General features: G+C 31.5%; 1 protein-coding gene across 4 annotated transcripts in view; it reads right to left on the bottom strand.

Annotated features, from left to right (window-relative positions):
- The window catches only part of LOC127735185 (centlein-like), a 75,723-nt gene that overhangs the window by 37,135 nt on the left and 21,149 nt on the right, over positions 1 to 17,439 (bottom strand). For 3 of the 4 annotated variants that reach the window (XM_052245298.1, XM_052245296.1, XM_052245300.1), the window contains exons 7-11: positions 5,586 to 5,597; positions 2,896 to 2,977; positions 1,854 to 1,957; positions 1,376 to 1,432; positions 663 to 760 (exon numbers count right to left, since the gene is read on the bottom strand). In XM_052245298.1, the coding sequence (XP_052101258.1) occupies positions 663 to 760; positions 1,376 to 1,432; positions 1,854 to 1,957; positions 2,896 to 2,977; positions 5,586 to 5,597 (353 nt within the window). The remainder of the gene's footprint in view (positions 1 to 662; positions 761 to 1,375; positions 1,433 to 1,853; positions 1,958 to 2,895; positions 2,978 to 5,585; positions 5,598 to 17,439) is intronic. The other variant, XM_052245299.1, reaches the window with a different exon arrangement.

Raw genomic sequence — 17,439 nt, 5'->3', positions numbered from 1 at the left:
GGATGTTCCTTGCTTGTCTGGTATAGAAACAAAGGACAGAAAACTCTGGAAAGCAGTAATGTACATACACAACTTTTAAACTCCCCATTTTTTATACATATAGTATTTAAGATTTTCAAATTATTTTGAAATTATACCCTTTTTCTTTTTGGGGATGAGACATGTCAAAATGTTAACAAAGAGAAATAATCACAGTTTGATTAAAAAAGAATAGAAATTTTCTACAAGTTTAGATGATCCTTCTACTTATGGTTACAGAGATATGAACTTGGATATTAAATTTAACCTGTCAAATAAAAGTGAAATGTAGGTCACAGTGATCTACATTTACCAGAATGCTGACCTAATCTCCAAAACGCATATTCAAAATAAATTCACATCCATTTACTTGTAGTTACCCAGTACCGAGGTAAGAACTTTGATGTAAAAGTTAATGTTAATTTGGATGTAAACCTTAAGCAAAGTCATTGAACCATAAAATATGAGATTGCCCCTTACAGCAAAATTAACACTGGAGCATGAAAATAAGGTACAGGTCATACATCACAAATGCATGTCAAATGCACAAATATTCCTCAAAAGTTAACATATTCCCTAAAGTTGACTTCTTTGATCCTCTTTGAAATTCATTGTCTTATACATTCTATTTTAAAAATCCCTACCTCACATTTTCCAACTCATGGTTTTTGTATGTGATATCTCTGTGAGTTTGGTTCATTTGACTCTCATACTGCTGCAGTAATTTCTTTGCTTCATCAAGCTGGAAATGTTTTAAAACAATGATTTTTTTTTATTTACTAATGGCAATCTTTTTAGGAAATATAACCAAAAGTAGATACATGTACAATAACTTACACTTCAAAAATTTCATTGTCACTAAAGTTTTCAACTTGTTTGAATTGAAATTTTAACTGTAATACTAGTTTACTGATTGGTTTAATACTAATTTCTATGAATGATTGTCAGTTACATCTGACATAGAAACATACTATAAGATCTTAACAAAAATGTCAATCAAATGTATTTAATCTCATAACATAGCCATACTGTCCAGTTAAACATGCACTTTTTTTATAATGTTCAGGCTTAAGTTAAAATAGATACTAAATTATATTGTAAAATGGTTAGTGAAACCATCTTAAGGGTCTCCTGGCCAAAAAGCATCTTCACATAACAATATATATCTTTTTTAAGAATCTACAAGTGTGGACACAGTCTGATGGGCAAATTCTAATAATGACATGTGCAGGGGCGCTTCTGATAGGTGCCAGCAGCCCATATGCCACTCTTAAATCTAACATTTTAGTGGTTAATAATTTACTATACTAAATGAAAATCCTCCTAAAAATTAAAAAAATCTACATAAAATAATTACCTCAGAAATCATTCCTTCAAATTTTCTTACTTTATCTGTCACATCTCGTTCCAATAGCTGAAATATTTATTAAATATAAGTAAACATTTTGTTTTTGATTTTAAAATGATAATTGAACAGGGACAAAAAAAAATGAAAAGAGTAAACCTTCATATAAAGGTGGTGATACATGTATTAACACATTGAGAGGTGGTGCAACAGCACAACATAAGATTAAAGGATCACATCATAAAAAACCTTAAAACAATATTTTGTTTAACTTAAATAAAAGAATGAGAGAACAAGAAAGTACTTGCAATTGTAAATGTTGTTGACCCAAAAAAGGAAATACCTGTGTTGCCTCACACAAAACTTTTGTTACAGGTTAGACAATAACCAGCAACAATATAAAGCAACATATGTGTACACAAAAGTTGTTTTCTTTTCTAATGAAGAAGCAAACTCCTATTTTAAAATAAAATACATATATATTACAAACCATGACTTGATTTTCTAGTGTCATCCTATTAGCTTCACTTTCTGCTCTATTTGATCTTTCACTGTCTAGTTTCTGTTTCAGCTCTTTAACTGTCTGCTCCAAATCTGTAGAAAAAAGATATGAAAATGAAATTTTTAAAATTTGACAATCCTAACACCATAACACCATTAAGGATTTCACCAGTATTCTTTAAAATGGCCAGTTCAATATGCATTTCATCCATAGTTAAACAACTGTTAAATCAACATGATCAATAAGTTGAAATAAAGGGTTGGCGTCCTCAAATGAGTTTAACCCCACCACATTCTTCATGTGCCTGTCCCAAGTCAGGAGCCTGTAATTGAATGGTGGTTGTTGTTTGTTGCTGTTTATCACATTTGTTTTTCGTTTATTGTTTTGTATAGTGTGTTCTTGTGTTGTGCTGTTGCACCACTGTCCAAGGTTAGGGGGTGGGTTTGGCGCCATCTAAATAGTTTAACACTGCCACATTCTGTATGTGCCTATCCCACTTCAGGAGCCTGTAATTCAGTGGTTGTGGTTTGTTGCTGTGTAACATATTTGTTTCTCGTTTGAATTATTTTACATTTATCATTTCAGGGCCTTTTATAGCTGACTATGCGGTATGAGCTTTGTTCATTGTTGAAGGCTGTACGATGACCTATAGTTGTTAATTTCTGTGTTATTTGGTCTCTTTGTGGAGAGTTGTCTCATTGGCAATCTTACCACATCTTCTTATTTTTATAAGTTCCACTAGAGTAATTTCAGTTTCAACACATATCTTTTTTTTAAGGAAAAAAAAAAATAGCAAAAAACCTGTTAGCAAATAATACATGACTTGAATAACACTATTATTAAAAAAATTTGATCATAAAATTTCAGTTTCAAATTTAAGGTAATCAATGAGGGTGCAGGCAAAGTAACTATAATAATGATCAGACAAGGAGTATAAAGTTTGATCTAAAAAAAATTCCAAAGTAACCAAAATAAGTTAAGGAGACCTGTCACTGAAAATACTGAACATTAATTTAGTGCTAAACCTTACCCATTCGATCCCTCTCAGAATTTTCAATTGTACCTCTACGGACATCATCTAATGTTCTTTCCCTGTTTTCAAAACTTCTAAGCTGCAAGTAAAAAAATACAAAATAAACAATCTGAATTTAACGCTTTTTTTTTTTTTTTTATTGCAAACTGCCTTTCTGATATCATTAATATTACTGGAGTTTCATTTTCTTCTTTTAAGAATAAATAAATTTCAGAAATCTAATTTCAATAATTAAAGGACATTTGGACCTTGTATAGACTCATGGTGATATAGAAGAATTTTCCACTGCTAAAGACAGTATGTTAACCGTTAGATGTATTTTATATTTTTTTTGTGGTTTTGTTGTTCAGTTACTTCCTCATTGAAGCAAAACCCACATTGCTAAGGAAGATCAAAGAGAATGTTCATTTAAGTCCCTTCTTTAACCCTTCAACAGTAAGTCATTTGTTTGCGATTTTCTTAATTTTTACTACCAAAAAACCACTATACGCCACAGCATAACTGTGTACAGTTTTACTTCATCTATAATCTATCTTAATTCCACCAGACAACAGTGATATAATGTCGTGACAAAAGCATGTGATTTTAACAAATATGTGATCATGCAGAAAAATAAACTGTGGAAAAAACTGACAAGCAAATAAAAACAGCTCCAATAAACCATCATAAAATTGCAATTATATTAAACTTTTATGGAGAAGTAAACTGTATTATCAGATAAGTTTACTTTTTTAGTTTGGAAATATCATAAAAATTTACATCATATTAAAAACTATAAAAAAAAATATACATCCATACCCCTAGCATCTATAACCTAAATATCTTGTTTTTAATAAAAAAAAAAAAAAAGACAAGTTGACTTAAATATTTATATCTATTCAAGATTTAAAATCTTGATGAGCATATCTAATTTTCTATTTGTATCCTCAGGGCCTCAGTGCCCTAGTGGTCTAAGTAGTTTAACTTCTGTATCACTAGCCTGTCAACACTGAGGATGTGAGTTCGAACCCTGCATGAGGCATGTGTGTTTGACTCCAATCTTAATTGACAAGGATAGGTCCTGGTTCTCTGTGGCTCCTTCCACCCATAAATACTGACCGCTAAGATATAGCCAATGAAAGAACCTTAGTGAGCGCGCTCACATACCCCCTGTCCCCACATTGTCATTGGAGAAATAAAATAAGTGTAAGAAAAAAAAATTGTATCAGAAAAAAAAATTGAATCATAATTTCCTGTCAATATGCACATCTACATAGTATGTCCTTATTATCTACACAGTTTCATGAAATTCTGTTGTGTGGTTTGAGAGGAGTTGCGATGACAAAAGGTTGCAGTAGTATATTGGGCAAATAAGTTCAAAGGGGCGTAACACCTGGAAAAAAAATTGAATTGTAATTTCCTGTCGATATGCACATCTACGTAGTATGTCCTTATTATCTGAAAAGGTTTCATGAAATTCTGTTGTGTGGTTTGAGAGGAGTTGCGATGACAAAAGGTTGCAGTAGTATATTGGGCAAATAAGTTCAAAGGGGCGTAACTCATGGAAAAAAAATTGAATCGTAATTTCCTGTCGATATGCACATCTACGTGGTATGTCCTTATTATCTGAAAAGGTTTCATGAAATTCTGTTGTGTGGTTTGAGAGGAGTTGCGATGACAAACTGTTGCAGTAGTACATTAAAGTAAATAAGTTCAAAGGGGCATAACTCCTAGAAAAAGAATTGAATCGTAATTTCCTGTCGATATGCACAAATACATAGTATGTCCTTATTATCTAAAAAGGTTTCGTGAAATTCTGTTGTGTGGTTTGAGAGGAGTTGCGATGACAAGAAACAGGACTGACGAACTGACGGACGGACGGACGGACAGACGGACGGGTCAAAAACATTATACCCTCCGCAACTCGTTGCATGGGGTATAATTAATAGTGTAAAAAGTAGCTTTAAAACACCAATGATCAATCAATCATATTTGTATCCTCAGACATACATTCCTAAAACAGCTTTTTTTTTCTCAAATAGCATTTTTAGTTACTGTCCATTCATCTGAGAAATAACAGTGATGTTTACTTTTTTCTAAGCCACATCTATATGTAACAGCATAACTATGTACAGTTTAATTTGAAAGAGAACTATTCACTTATACCAATGTTTGTATATTAAGAAATTATAGCAATGTACTTTGCTACAGTTGGTGATAGTTTCAATTATGATAATGAATATTCAGGACAACAAGAAAAAAAACCATAAACATCACTTAATTCTTAATAAAATCAAAGTATCAATAAGTATACCAGAGTGATGGAGTTGAATTTTAAGAAAATTTATAGGATTTGGGAGGGGAATAAATATTTGTACTAGATTGTTATTATAAATACATGTATATGTTTAGCTGGAACAGATAAGATAAAACTGAACTGAGATACAGTATAAAACAATAAATAATAGTTTTTCTGTGGAAATATGTTAGTAAGGAGATAAGAGTAATTTGTAAGTAACGACTATTTCTCAAAATAAGTATACTGTTGTTATATAACCAATGTTGTGTCGTTTGTTCAAATTATGGATAGCTATAACTTAGAAATAAAAATTAAAAAGAAATGAATATTTATGCTCAAACATATAAAACTACATTGCATTGTTAAATATCGTGATTATGTACAAGTTTGTAGTAAAACAAAATCTCACCGATACGTTTGCCTGTTAGAAATACATAAAAATTACATAATAAAACAATAATTGGACAGAATTATATTTTGAATTGTCTGAAGAGACCTCAAATGGCTCCTTCATAATACTTCAGAAAACATATCAATCACAAAGGTCCTCAAATAATGATATTTCTGAGTTACCTAGCTGCAAATGATATTTATTTTTTATTGAAGTTCAAAATTGTAAAACCGCTATAACAATGTTTTTTACAATTTTAAAGAGATAAAATCTTAAATTGACTTTAGAACAAAGCTACACATTTTGGGTAAGTACTGCAGATTTCATAAAACTCAAGAGAAGATGACATTTCTTATCTGTTAAAACATGTTGTTGCAACAGCCGATTTAAGAACACAATTTGTGACAAATCTAAACATTTTTTTTAACAATTCCGGTTTATGAATGAGTTGATTCATATTTGTGTTTCTTCATAGGAAGAACATCATTCTAAACATTTTTTATTTGACAAATCAGCTGCTGCAAGAGCGAAAGACTTCACAACGTTTTAAAGGACATTAAACTGCTAAGACATTGAACAAAAAAATGTTAAACTGAACCCATGAAAACTTATGCAGACAAATACATATATTTTGTAAAAGCAAATATAAATAAGAGGAGATGTTGAGTAAACGTCGATAAAAAAGCATCCGAAAAATTACTTAGAGGGCGACAAAGTCTTTACCAATAGTCAGTATTTATACAATATATCACGTTCCAAATGGTCCAAGGCTTATCAAAGTTGTGAATAAATTGAAAAGAAATGGTCTAAGATCTGCCATTAAAGCCTCATTCTCCAAACAAAAAAAGCATTAGGATAAGACATTCAACAACTACAGCTTCTGGCTTTCGACAGGCACATGAAAATGGGGCAGGGCTAATTTTCTTTTTTTAAGATCTCAAACCTCTCCATGATAAACCTGACTCGACACTAAATCTAACTGACTTTGAAGGATATATTCAGTTGAACCAGATCCACAAAAGACAAGTTTTAAAAAGAGCAAAGTTCACACTTCAAGTAGAGGTATTCAATTAATTTCTTTCAAAAGTCAATATATGGAAAATGAATAAATAAAATCCCTATTATACAACAAGGGACATAAAAAGACATACGATAAAATTTACAGATTCTCATGTATTGATATGATTCATAAATTCATAATCAATCGAATGACACCATAAATAAGAAAAGTCATCACACACAAGAATAAATTCACCATAATCAAGAAATGATAAAATGTCATGTATTACAAAGTCAATATTTCCCGTCGCAATAGGATGACAACAATATTCTAAACTGATCATAATACAAATTTGATCTTCTCTGAGCCTTAAATCAAGTGCTGTTTGTCATGTGCAATGATGCCTCCCTAATTAAGTTTTGTCTTTTTCTAATTCTCTTCTCATCAGTCTTGGACGAAAAATTGTCACAATAATTTCTCCTTCAATTACATTTTTCTACATCTAAATGACCAATGTCTGGTTTCTTGTTTCTTTTTCATTTCTCAAAATTCAAAACTTAAGACGCCATTGGCAAAAACCTTTGACCTGAACAGCCATACTTTATTGACACTGATCAATTTGATGACATTTATATCTGAGAATTACCACACAATTTTTGCCTAGACTTTCCGTCCAGTTCTATGACTTATTTTATGAAACTAATTTCATAACTAACGTAAAATAACTGACGTTTTTTTTTAAAAAGTTGATTTTTAAAAAAAAACCTGAATTCAACTAAATATAGTTTATAGTTCTTGATTTCATAACATGTCTGGTAATACAATTACTTTAACTGGACAACTACAAGTAAACCAACAAACAACATCAAAGCTTTAGATAACTGAGAATTTTTTTAAATAGTATATTTACATTTAAGGTCCATATAATATACGTTTTGTGTCTAGTGCAGAAAACCTATGATTTGCAATGCTTTTTTTCAAAATTCCAAATTTCCTTACAGTACAATGATCCATCATCTTATAAAAAAAGTCAGTTGCCAATTAGGGAACATTAAAAAAACATTAAATTAAAGATGGACAACTTCATGGCTAAAAGAAAATAAATTAATAAAAGATCAAGAGGTCCACAAAAAAAGAGAACTGCAAAGATTGAGCAACATGAAGTCCACCCAAAACCTTGAATTTATCTCAGTTGCTCCCCAAAGGTGATCTGTCTCTCCTACAGAGCATTACCTGATCTATAAATGAATGTAAAGCCAAAATATTAAAAGCAGTATTTTGATTTCTTTTCTTGCATGTCTCCAGCACTTAATATTCTGCAAGGGACTGTAAAATTACCACTTCATTAAATGTAAAATAACTGTTTGTTCATACTATTAAATTATCAAAACAATGTATTTGTTATATTTGTTCATGAAAGTGTATTGTATTTGAATGACTTTGATCACTGACAAAAATGATAAGAAAAAAATGTTACCAATTATATATATGCCTTCATTCATCTGTAGCTTTTATGTTCATCTAGCTGTATGTCTTATATATAATTAAATAAATATGGAAAAAAAAACAAAATATACAAACAAAAAAAAACCCAACAAATTGAACTGACAAAGTCTAATTAAATTCAACAAAAACATGTATCATCCAACGAAAAAAAAACAAATAAAAACAATTTACCTTCTTATACCATCCCCATAATATTAGCTAAAAACAATTTCAAAATTTGATTAAAAAAGGTCTGACGACAGTTTCAAAATCTCATGGGATGCTTTCAGTGACGTTCCAAAACAAAAATGGCAACAAACTGTTTAACGGTTTGTCAAACGGTAATCAGCCGTTATCATAGTTGTCACAACTTCATCCTCATAACAAAATTACAGAAAAAATATGTCACTTTTTTCGTGACACTTTCTTCAACTCTTTGAAACCTTTCAGCATATGTTATTTACAAATAATCTTAGCCACACGGAATGTTGTCATATTTGGAATGACAACATCGACACTTGATCTTCACTGGTCTGATAGAATTTCAGATGACAGTGGAAAGGATTATTGGACTCTTAATTACCATAAGAACTTCAAAATGTCAGCCGTTCAAATGTCTATTGCAGAAATTGACAATTATCTCATGGTCGATTATTTCTAAAGTACAAAAAATATGATACTATTAATTCCTTCATGACACAGTGTTCTTTAAATAATACTTGATTGTACTTTATCAATTATTGAGGATAATTCACTGTTTTCTCCCTAAAATACTTTTTTAGGATCATAAAACTTAGGGAAACATAGTAAATAAACTTCCCCTAAAACAATTGGAAACGTTTTTTTACAAGTACTGTGTATTCATTATTATTCATGGGATACCAATTTTTGTGGATTTTGTGGGTGTAGTCGATAAACAACAAATTCAAATGTTCAACAAAAATTTTCAAAAGGCTTGTATGAAGACTTAAGGAAAACCATGAAATCAAAAACATGTATCAACGAAAATACAATTTTCCTTCAATCCACGAAAATTGGTATCCACGAAAAATAAATGAATACACAGTATATGGAGTTTTTATAATCTATTAATTATGCATCTACTACATAAATATGGTAAGATGATCAAAACAAGAATATGTGTGCATAGGACACCATGCCTGGCACACTTGCACTATCAAATTTCCATTTTCAGCGAACTGCAAAACCAGGGTCACCCCCTTATTTGGCATTTATTTTGAAAACTTCATATCATAATGAACATGTGTACTGGTACTATGTGGGTGTTTCAGTCTAATGTGATGCAACATTCATGGTAAAGTGATAAATTAATTCAAACAAGAATGTGTCCATAGTACATGGATGCACACTTGCACTATCATTTTCTCTGTTCAGTGGACCATGAAATTGGGGTCAAAACTCTAATTTGGCATTAAAATTAGAAAGATCATATCATAGGGAACATGTGTACTAAGTTTCAAGTTGATTGGACTTCAACTTCATCAAAAACTACCTTGACCAAAAACTATAACCTGAAGCGGGACAGACGGACGAACAGACAGACGAACAGACGCACAGACCAAAAAACATAATGCCCATAGGTGGGGCATAAAAACAGAAGTTTTTCTTGCAAAATGCCAAAGAACTCTACAGTAAATGCGAGATATGAGTATGACTTTGCAAACCATGAAATTGGCAAGTCACCAAACAGAAAGACTGGTTCCTGTTTGACCTTTTCTTAAATTTAGCTCCATGGACATAAATGTGCTCTGATGTAATAGAGATGATACCTGCCTACACAAAATCTTCTATCATTTGTAAAATGATAAATTTTCGTCTACTTAACATGTCGCCAGATTAGTTCCTTGTAATGACATTTAGAATTTGATTTAATGTATTATGTAAAGCTAACTAGTAACTTTTCTTATTTGGTAATTTTTACGTAATAGAAATTTTGCTATGATACTTTATTGACAGAAATGACAATTGTTTTAAGTTAATCTTAAAATGATAGAGTTAAGTAGAACATCTTAAATAAAACGGTTCATTTTCATGTCATCCTTCAGTTTCATTAGCGGTAAGATCTACCAAATTTACATATTTATTTGAAAGAATGCTTTTCGTAGGCCCATATAAATGGTCGAGAGAAATGTTTATCTCCAGTAAAGAAACAATTCAATTGTATTTTATTTGTCACAAGTGTACACTTTACTGATGAAATAAAATGTGACAGCGGAAAAATAACAGAACATTGCTTCGACAAGAAGCAAAAGTCTATTAACTTGATTCGTCACCAGAGATTCGACTATTGCATGTTTGTCTTTCCTCTATTTAATGTCCTCTGTGGGACATTATATAGATTTTTACGACTCAGTTTCAAATCAACAAGACCGAAGCCAAAGTAAGGATAAGCTTTCAAGGCATGATCATTTTGTCAAAGTTTTATGACTCAGTTAGGAACGTTCGGCTTTTTAGAATCTAGCACTTCACTGTCCTTTTTATCTGTTTTTTAATGTGTCAATGGTAGAATTGATTGAACACTCACTAGGGAAAGCCATGTGGATATCTATAATAGTTTGTATAACGACACAGTCGGGCCATTAGTTTCAATTTGTATTTGCCTATCTTTGCAGTCCTTGCTTTGAGAGTTTATGTCTTGTTTCTAATCAAATTTATTCCATTTCATGTGATGTCAAGTTTATATGTAATGACATTCGATGAATTCGGTAGATTTGGCTTCATGTACTGTGTAATTTTTCTGAATCCCATATCCAGTTTTCGAATTCATTTAGTCATTTGGGTCGTCTGAATGTTTTTGTTTAAAAGGAAAGATCTAACAGAAGAAGACAAAATTAAAGATCTTTATTTTGATGAATGATGCTGTAAATTGCATTTTGTCGCTTGACTGTGGCTTTGTGTAATCACAAAGGGACAGATGAATTTGTGATCGTTCTATGATATGACTCTCCACAGCTGAGATATAACTTGAGTAATGTAATAAAAATGTTATATTTTGTACCATTTCATAGCTCAATTATAATAACAATTTTAGCTAAAATTAATGGTTTCTATGACAGAATTTGATATGTATTTTTTTATATTAAGAGGTGAAAGGCACTTTCAAATGCAGAGAAAATTAATACTTTATTGCATCTATGTCATGATTTCCTGCCACCAAACACGTGCAGTTTTAAATTCATAACTGATTCAGATATCATTTCTAAAATTCAAAATGTATTTGAATATGTTACTTGTTTGGCTTTGAAAATCAATGACACTTTGTTCTAATGCAAAAATTTTGTAAGAACTTGACCATACTTATTGGTCATATAGAACTCAAAAGAATCTAAGGGCTGTTCCAAAATTAAACACAGGGGGGTGGCATGTGAGACACTTTTTTAAGACCCTGGCCACCCATAAAAAATTTTTGTTTCATAATTTTCTGATAATTCTTACAAAATTTTAAGGAAAATGCATATTTAGATAATGTTAGTGCCTCCCATCCCACCAACACACCCGATAAATTTTGGAACAGTCCTTAGATAAAATTATCTGAGTCAAGTTGTTTCACAAGAAGAAGTTTGATTTCTATAACTAACAATTTAATAAATACTTCCTGTAGCAACCTGAATACCTGATCACTTAAAAACAACTTGTCTGTATAAATGTAGAATTCAGCATATGCATACAAGTAAACAAACCATGTGGTGACTTTCAATTATATGTAATTTGTTAAGCTAGGTATCTGATACTTTCTGTCACAAAGTACTACCTACTTAATATACTAGTAAAGAAGATGTGCAAAACAAATACGATGACTAATGACAGGAAGTACTAAATGTCCTTATTATGCGACAACAAATAGATCTAATACTGTCTTACAAATTATCATAAAAGTAGCTAAACTAAGGTCGCTCGCCAGGAGAGAATTACTGACAAGCATGACATCAAAGTACATCTAATGACACTCTTATCTGCGCACATTTTATTCTCTGCTTGACTAGAAATGACAAAAACAGAATTCCTCTATCATCTTGACAAACATTGAGGTTCTATAACAGGGTCAAAAGACTGGAAGTATATTTTACAAGACTGTTGTATTCTAAATTTTTATTAAGACTGCAATATAGTTTGATAGCTAAATATGTTCTGAATAAAAAAATCTGAAAATTTGTGTTCAGATTAAAATTCAGATGTAGAAAAAAAAAATTTTGATTCATACAAGTATAATTACATATTTACAATATATATATCAATAATTTAAAATTACAATTTTAAAATTCAATTTCCTGATTCACTGAAATTTGAAGAAAATAAAATTTCAAAATAAATACCAAAAAAAATCAGTTAAAGTAAATTAACTAAAAATGAGAAATTAAGAAGAAGGAAGATAATTAAGAATATTTCATCATTATTTTCTAGAATCATTATTAATAAACTCTTTTATAAAGATACACAATATGTGTAATACCTGTCAACCCAAACCCTACAAGTACCCCTATAAATCTGCAGCAGCTCTATGACATCAAATATAGTCATCCTAGCATGTGTCACTGGATTCCAAAGTCGTTCTGTCAAACGCATACCTTTGGATAAAGTAACAGAGCACTCGATAATACTCTATTACAGATATCTACGTGACAAGGGATGTTACTTATTACCTTCGTCACAATGACAAGAATGTTCTGTAAACAAGAAAATAAACATGGAACAAGATGACATCAAACAGCTCGTCAGTTGGTTCTATTTTAGCTAAAGGTTATATGATGAATCTGATAGATTCTTTGGCCAGATGTATCTGGTATTTTAGGACTTCAAAACAGAGAAGACAAATTCAGAATTTCTATATCGTTCCATAAAATAATAAAGTATGCTTTCAGCATACTTCTATCATCATAGATTTGTAGCAATTTTTATGCCCCCGCCATAGCGGAGGGGGGATTTAGTTTTACCCTTGTCCGTCTGTACGTCCGTACGTCCCAAAATTGGTTTCCATTCTCTAACTTTAGTATGCCTCAACCAAATACTATGAAACTTATACACAATGCTTATCACCACAAAACACAGATCAAGTTTGAATTTGGGTGGCGTCACTTTTACGGTTCTAGAGTTATGCGCCTTTACAAATTAAAAAATTGCTGAATTTTTTGTTTCCGCTCTCTAACTTTATTTTGCTGCAACCAAATGTTCTGAAACACTTATACACAATGCTTATTACCACAAAACACAGATCTAGTTTGAATTTTGGTGGCTTCATTTTTACTGTTCTAGAGTTATGTGCCTTTACAAATGGAATAAAATGCTCCGCTGGGCGCAGCTTGATACGACCGCAGAGGTCGAACCCTGAACAGTTGGGGCAAGTATGGACACAACATTCAAGCTTGATACAGCACTGAATTTGGATTGTGATTAAATATTTGACACAGCATAGGTTTCTGACACAGAATGAATGTGGTCTAAGAACTTAAAATTTTTTAATTTACCTATTCAAACCATATCATTATTATTTGCTTTTATATATAAATCAGAAATAACCAATTTAAAATGGAAAATTTCAAAGATAAAAAAGGGGAAAAAAATCCCCCCTCAAATTTTTTGAACCCCCTTATGATTCATCACCCCCAAACTCAATCCCAGCCTTCCCTTTGTGTTACAATGTATGGTGCCTTGCAGTACAATTTCAGAGAGATCCGTACACTTGAACACAAGTTATTGTCTGGAAACTAGAAAAATGCTTGTTTTTTTGCCCCTTTTTGGCTCCAAATTCCTGAACGTTTAGGGCAATTACCCCCAAACTCAAACCCAGCTTTCCCTTTGTGATATGGAACCTTGTTGTACAATTTCATAAAGATCCATACACTTACACACAAGTTATTGTCCTGAAACTAGAAAAATGCTTGTTTTTTTGCCCCTTTTTGACCCCTAATTCCTAAAATTTTGAGGCAATTACCCCCAAAATCAATCCCAGCCTTCCCTTTGTGGTATGGTACCTTGCAGTACAATTTCAGAGAGATCCGTACACTTGAACACAAGTTATTGTCTGGAAACTAGAAAAATGCTTATTTTTGGCCCCCTTTTGGCCCCTTATTCCTAAACATTTTGGGCAATTACCCCCAAACTCAATTCCAGCTTTCCCTTTGTGATATGGAACCTTGTAGTACAATTTCATAAAGATCCATACACTTATACATAAGTTATTGTCATGAAACTAGAAAAATGCTTGTTTTTTTCCCCTTTTTGGCCCCTTATTCCTAAAATTTTGAGGCAATTACCCCCAAAATAAATCCCAGCATTCCCTTTGTGATATGGAACCTTGTGGTACAATGTCAGAGAGATCCATACACTAACACACAAGGTATGTCTGGAAGTTACAAAAATGCTTATTTTTGGCCCCTTTTTGGCCCCTAATTCCTTAACTGTTGGTACCATAACCCCCAAAATCAATCCCAACCTTCCTTTTGTGGTACTGAACCTTGTGGTAAAATTTCATAGAGATCCATTCACTTAAACTAAAGTTAGAGTGCGAAAACCAATGTGTCTTCGGACGAAGACGACGACGACGACGCCAACGTCATACCAATATACGACCACAAAAATTTTTTGCAGTCGTATAAAAATTGCTGCATTTTTCGTTTACGTTCTCCAACTTTAGTTTGCCTCAACCAAATATTATGAAACTTATACACAATCCTTATTACTACAAAACACAGATCAAGTTTGAATGTTGGTGGCATCTCTTTTACTGTTCTAGAGTAATACCCCTTTACAAATGGAAAAATAGCTGAATTTTTCGTTTCCGTTCTCTAACTTTAGTTTGCCTAAACCAAACGTTATGAATCTTATGCACAATGCTGATTACCACTAAACACAGATCAAGTACAAATTTGGGTAGCGTCACTTTTACTGTTCTTGAGTTATATTCCTTTATAATTATATGCAAGCGGGGGCATCATCTGTGTCCCATGGACACATTCCCCATTTATTTTTAAATTCATCAGATGTGACAAATACTACAGATTATTTGACTTTTAGTCTTTTATAATGACCGATGTAAAGATCATAGAACATGAATCATGCATGACAAGTATATATATTCTGGCCATTGCAATTCTTTAAATTTGAATAATTTTAAAAGACTTTAAAATATTCCACACACATAAGCCAGTAGCTTAGGAGTAGATTGAAAATTGGGAAGAGGGGAAACTTTTGAAACTGACCAAAAAAAACCTTTACTACAGTTTAAAAGTGTAGGTGTTAGTCATTTTTGTTTTTATAATTTATTTTCAAAAAAAAATTGCATTGCCCCCATCCCCCTCTGAGGAGGAATAAGAGCTATTGTTCTTAATTTCAAAAGGAATTTATCAACTACCAGTGAGTCACTGCAAATTCCTTGTACTTATGACAGCATTTAAGTACTAAGCAAGCTGTGCAGGTGACACAGAAAACATGGTAGATACTGAATTATGACATTTTAAGCCAGTCAAAATAAAAATACACACATAGATTTATGCATAAGATTTGTTAAACTATTAGTTTCTTTTTACATTGTATAGGCAAAGTTTAGAATAAAATTACAACTGTTCAAAATCTGTTAAAAATTCAGAAGTTAAACATACTTTTTCATTGTTCTAATGTCATATGGTGCCCTACTTGCCATTTTGTACAATCATGCCACAATTTTGTAATGGTATATTGGAATGGTAACAAAACTTGTATCTATTTTTAACAAGTTTTGGGTGATAATCAATCTTGAGATAAAACAACCCCAAATTTTGTCTTTCTTATAGTTTTCGATAAGTTTGCCAAATATCAGTGGATCATACATTTTTATGATGTCCAAATAATACAAGGAAAGAAATTAAACTTTTCAATATAAATATTTTTAGATAAAGTAGGTGGCAATATGCAAATTACTTTGAGACACAAATGGGAACGTTAACCTTCACTTACTTTAGGGGTTCCAACCCATATAGAGCTATACTAAACTAATAATTACCATAAACCTAACTCTAACCATAACACAAGCACAAACACTAAAACCTAACCTTAACATAGTACTAACCCTAACCTAAATTTTACAATAAATGAACCCTTACCCCAAAGTAGATGGACCCCTAAAGTAAAAGAAGGCCCAAATGGGAAGAAATCTTCCCTGGTCTAATCTTATGATACATCCTCAAACTAAGTTGGAAAATTTGTAGCTTTCATACTTTCTGAGAAAAGAAAGACACTAGTCAATTGATGATAATATGGTGACCTCTAGTATCCTACTTTGATCAATTTGTGTTGCTGGGTTACTACATCATGTAACATTCCTAACAGACTTCTAAATGTTGTTGTTTATGAATCAGAATATGATGCTCTGTTCAAATTACAGACATCTTTTTTTGATAAATAATTAAATCTGTATCATAGAGTATGTATTAGACCATTAAACTACGTTAAATGAAAATAACATCATATCCAACACTTCTATACATAGATAGACTGCCTACATGAAGTTTTTATAACTTTACAAAGTTGTGAAATTACTGTCGTGAAATTATTGGTTATTCTATCAATAACCATTTGCACTGAAAACCCTCAATACAAACTTAAATCAAAAGCTATAAACATAGTTTATAGATGCTAAAAACAACTACAGATGATTAATATAATTATAAAGCTTTATATAACATCTTGTATTGGCAATTCTAATCTGTTTTATAACTTGTTGTTTTGATTACAGAGACAATTACGGATGTAACCATGCATTCTAACCATATTCACAAAAATGACAATGTCTAATATAGCAATTACGAAAGCATCACATGCTTGACGATATTCTATCGCTACATTTAACTACAAATCGTCCATTGTCAAAGTATTTGTCGCTTCATTGACTCCTCCATATTATGAATCCCATTCTGCAGAAGAATTACCGTTTCACGTTTTATATGGCGATAAATCATATTTGGAGAAAAAGGAAAAGGAGAAAGTGGACATCCATTATGTCTGTATTATTGTCATTGTCAATTTCAAAAAGTGTCTCTTAATGCAAATAATTATTGGATCATATTCCCAGACATTTTTTGAGTAGTTTAATCTCAATCACAAAATTACTTTGTGACATTTTTTCTAACAACTTTTCTCAAACATCCTTTTATTTCATATTAACTGTCTCTATTTCTATGACAAGATAAATACTTTTTTTTTTTTGGCTTATGACATTGGTCTTTTGAAATAGCAGCTTAGACTTTATTTCGATAAAATTAGACTTGATTTTTATATAGAGGATCAAAGTGATTCTGTAATTGTATTTGATAGATTAAATACATATTTTCCTGACTGGTTGGAAAAACGAAGAGATAATCTTGTTTATTATTCATCTGGATAATGAAGCTACTT

This window comes from Mytilus californianus, unplaced genomic scaffold (genome assembly GCF_021869535.1).
Source record: "Mytilus californianus isolate M0D057914Y unplaced genomic scaffold, xbMytCali1.0.p SCAF_3, whole genome shotgun sequence".
NCBI classification, from domain to species: domain Eukaryota; kingdom Metazoa; phylum Mollusca; class Bivalvia; order Mytilida; family Mytilidae; genus Mytilus; species Mytilus californianus.
This window is presented reverse-complemented; position numbering and strand designations above follow the sequence as displayed.